The 3,973-nt window shown below is 38.0% G+C and overlaps 1 protein-coding gene across 1 annotated transcript; it reads right to left on the reverse strand.

Annotated features, from left to right (window-relative positions):
* Positions 1–3,083: 3,083 nt before the first annotated feature.
* Positions 3,084–3,360, reverse strand: LACBIDRAFT_310092 (uncharacterized protein; the record flags this gene model as incomplete). Its single annotated transcript, XM_001887268.1, has 2 exons — positions 3,084–3,280; positions 3,333–3,360. 2 exons carry the CDS (start codon positions 3,358–3,360, stop codon positions 3,084–3,086), a joined length of 225 nt encoding a protein of 74 aa, XP_001887303.1.
* Positions 3,361–3,973: the final 613 nt, after the last annotated feature.

Genomic DNA, 3,973 nt, shown 5'->3' on the forward strand with positions numbered 1-3,973 from the left:
CGGAATCTATGATGAATACTACCGAAGTTGCACAGCCTCAGTACAAATGTTCAAGATTCTATGATGCATGAACATTTCCCGATCATTTGATGGGGGGAAGTTTCATGTGTCGTCAGAATCTGTGATGCCAAGAGGACAAGAGATGAGAGATGAGATCTAAAACTTACCCCCTGAGATCTGCCCCCTGCATTTGTATATTGTGGCAAAGATTGTTTAAAAAGGAAATAGATCATGTCATCTACTTCAGAAATACATGCTATAGCTCAATTAGAGATTCTGTGCACCCTATAACATCCCAAAATCAACATTGAAATGACTCCCACTTATTTGTGAATATTTGTTACTGTTTAACCTGTATATCAATAGTCATTTAATTGATCAGATGTAAAATCTATCATCTATTTCGTTTTTGCAACTGTTTATTTGTGTTTGTTTACCAGGAACATAACATCACCATGACCACGGAAATGAGGAGTACCCATCACAAAAGAAATCATGTTATTTGTGGGGAGGCGCAATGCCTGCAACTGATTTGACCGGATGACTAAGTGCACAGCCACACAAATCCTGCCAAATGTCTCGTTTATCTTCCCAAATAATTTCCTCGTGTTCCACTACAATTTCTAGGCTGGTAAAGGCATAGTAAATGTATGTATGTTAGATCACAATGTGAATGTGCGGTAAAATTGAATTGGTGACTATGCTAGGTCATCATGATAGTCAGAGTCTTGTCAAAGTCATAAAATGAGACTTGTTTTCTGGCCTTTTATCTGCTGTTTGTAGTCAGATAGTTCATGCTTGAGGTCATATAAAATTTTCCAAATGAAGACACCATGTTTTCCGCTTCCTTGTCACATCTGTTGGGCCAACGAGCGAGATCTGCCTTGTGCATTGGAGCACCACTTTTGGCCTTTGGGCAATGCTTTGCGTCATGAAAAGTTTCTGGGAGTAATTTGGGTAGTAGAGATAATGTAGAGTGGCCCTAATAGTCATTGAGAATGTGTATCATCAACGCATTGACGCGACGCGACACCTCCTTCGCGTGATTATGTAATCTAATTTAGCGCATTTCGCAGGCAGTTTTGAAAACAAAATAACTACTTTGCACGGGCAATGGGCCTTACACTTTATAGTAAGACTACACTTTATTTTTCATTGTTCAGGGAATGGCCCGAGAATATCAAAAATAATCTTACTGCTCCCCATAGATCAGGGAGATATCTACACCTCATCATTGACTTGCATTGGAAATTCTCGGGCCATTCCCTAAAAAACTTGTTTTAGTCCCAATTTGTATATCAATATTTCCGGATATTGTGCTGGGTCATGCAGAATATTGATTTTCCTTGATTCTCGTCCATGTATAGGGAGACCAAATAGGTGCAAACACAAATTGATTTCGCAGGCATTGCGCCTCCCCATTATTTGGATCAAAACTCGCTGAGTTATACATGAATCTGTATTTATTACCGAAAATGGTAACTGATCTGAGATCTACTATGACGCACGAAACTGTCCCCCATCAAGCGATCGGGAAATGTTCGTGCGTCATCGCTTCTTGAGTTCCAAGCGTTGCCTAAAGAAAAATGTGTAACTTTACCAAATCAAGTCCAATTCAGATGAAATAAAATGCAGAAAAAATGTAAAATTTCAGGGATCATACCTGTATACAATTCATTATGTAATAAGGTCAAAGTCCAAATAAACATACTTTTTCAAAGAAGAATCTGAAGCTCACCAACATAAAATCTAAAATAAATGAAATAAAACACCAAGAAAAATACAGTTTGTTTTTATGTATATTATGTAATAAAAGCTATGTGCACAAATAGATATATGTTTGCACAAAATCAAGCTAATGCAAGCTTTTTCAAATAAAGAAGTAGCAATAAATTGGCACAAAAATTAGAAGAAAATGGCTGATGGTGCTCACTGTTGGTGACAACATTTGAAAACACTCTCAGGGTCTCTGGTAAATTTCCGTATATGGCACTCAGCATTTGTCCAACTGAAAAATAGCAATTAAATGGCAGAAAAAATGGAAAACAATTGAAGAATGGTGCTAACTGTTGATGTTGATGTTAGGACTGTTTCAAGGGTCTCAGGTGCATTTCCTTATATGGAAATTTATTCAACAATTGCCAGAAAATAACACAAAAATCACAGAAAGTTGGAATATGGTGCTCATTGTTAGCAATGATGTTATGAGTCCTCTGAGTTTATAAAGACACTAGTTTGTTACTCTCTGATCTCAAGGATTTTTTCAGTACTTCTAACACTGAATCTTGCCTTTCTTCCCATAAGATTTGATGGTTTGATGATGTTGTCAAACATTTTTTGAAAGGAACAATAGTGATAAAAACAGAAGACAAATCAGGAACAAATGGGGGACAATATGCATTGTTGATGACAATGTTGGGGACCATTTTCAGAGTACATGGCATATTTTCAACTGAGGTAATGTGCACTTTTTGAATCAAAAAATGGCAATATAATAGTAGAAAAATCAGAAGGAAATTGAAGGAAGATGCTCACTGTTTGTGCAATACTGTGGAGCATGTTCAGGGTCCAGAAGAAAATTCCATACATAATAATCTAGTTAAAAATAGCTATAAAGGACTGGAAAAATTTAGTGAAAAATGGAGCATAGTACTTATTGTCGCTTTCAAGGTAGGGACTCTCTGTAAGGTCCAGTATTTTATATACATGGAAATATACAATTTGTCCAATAAAAAATAGCAATAATATATATATATAATGGGTATAGATCTGATGGGCTTTCAGGAGGTGGTCACATGCCCAGTTTCCTAAATAATGAAAAATGTGAATGCTGTGGTGCTGCATTGTGGCTTCCTGAATATAAAAAGGACTCGTATCTGCCATGCTTGCAATGGCCCTCTTACACAAGTTGATATATCATAATTTGATGTCTTTCCCCTCATATAATGCTGCTGTGACTGAGCCTTGATCACAGAGTGTGTTTTGGGGTGTGTATTAGCATGACTTGGCCACTCTGAAACTTGATATTTAGGTAGAGGTATTGAAAGAACAATTTTGGTGACGTAAAGTGTTACAAAAGCTATTCAAGAGGAAAAGAAATCATTGTCCATCTTTTTTTCAATCATTTGTGTAACTTTATTGAAGCCTGGGTAGAGGGGGGATTTAATCCAGGATCCAAGAGCCATTTCTGCTTTGAATGTTTGAGAGTTGATATTGTGCTGGGTAAAATTGATCTGATGGTGACCAGTGGAGAATGCTTGCTCTGCATCCACAGAAGTAGCTGCAACAATTGTTGAAAATAAAGGAAAATAAGTGTGAATAACGGTGCTTACCTGGGGCTGAGCAGAAATCAGAACCCATTCGTGAGAGTTGTGGTCAGGACTGTGATGCATTGTGCCAATACTTTACCATCCCCCATGCAATCCACATGGACTCCACTGGATTCCACCAGCCTTCACTGGACTTCACTATATATTGAGACTTCACTACATACTGTCACAAAACTGGACTCCACTAGACTATCCAACACAAAACTGGACTGGGCTGGACTCCACTGCTGTACTCAACACAAAACTGGACTAGACTGGACTCCACTGCTGCACCCAACACAAAACTGGACTCTACTGGACTGCCAACTGTATCCAACACAAAACTGGACTCCACTGGACTGTCAACTGTATCTCTAAACTCCATTACACTGTTATCTGTATTTAACAACAAAGCTGGACTAGCTAAACACGTGGAACTGATTTGTCAGTAACTACTTCTACTAAATATATACTTAATCTGAAAGATGCATATCATGATCACTGCTATTTGTAGAATCACTTTCCTCATTGCTTTCTTCCTCATTGCTGTCCTTGTCACTGCCCTCCTCATCACTGCTTTCTTCATTACTGCTTTCCTCATCACTGTTTTCTTCATCTGTTGATCCATCACCCTTCATAGATGCCATTTTGGCAAGGACATGCTG

The sequence above is a fragment of the Laccaria bicolor genome, genomic scaffold (genome assembly GCF_000143565.1).
Source record: "Laccaria bicolor S238N-H82 LACBIscaffold_43 genomic scaffold, whole genome shotgun sequence".
In the NCBI taxonomy this organism is placed as follows: domain Eukaryota; kingdom Fungi; phylum Basidiomycota; class Agaricomycetes; order Agaricales; family Hydnangiaceae; genus Laccaria; species Laccaria bicolor.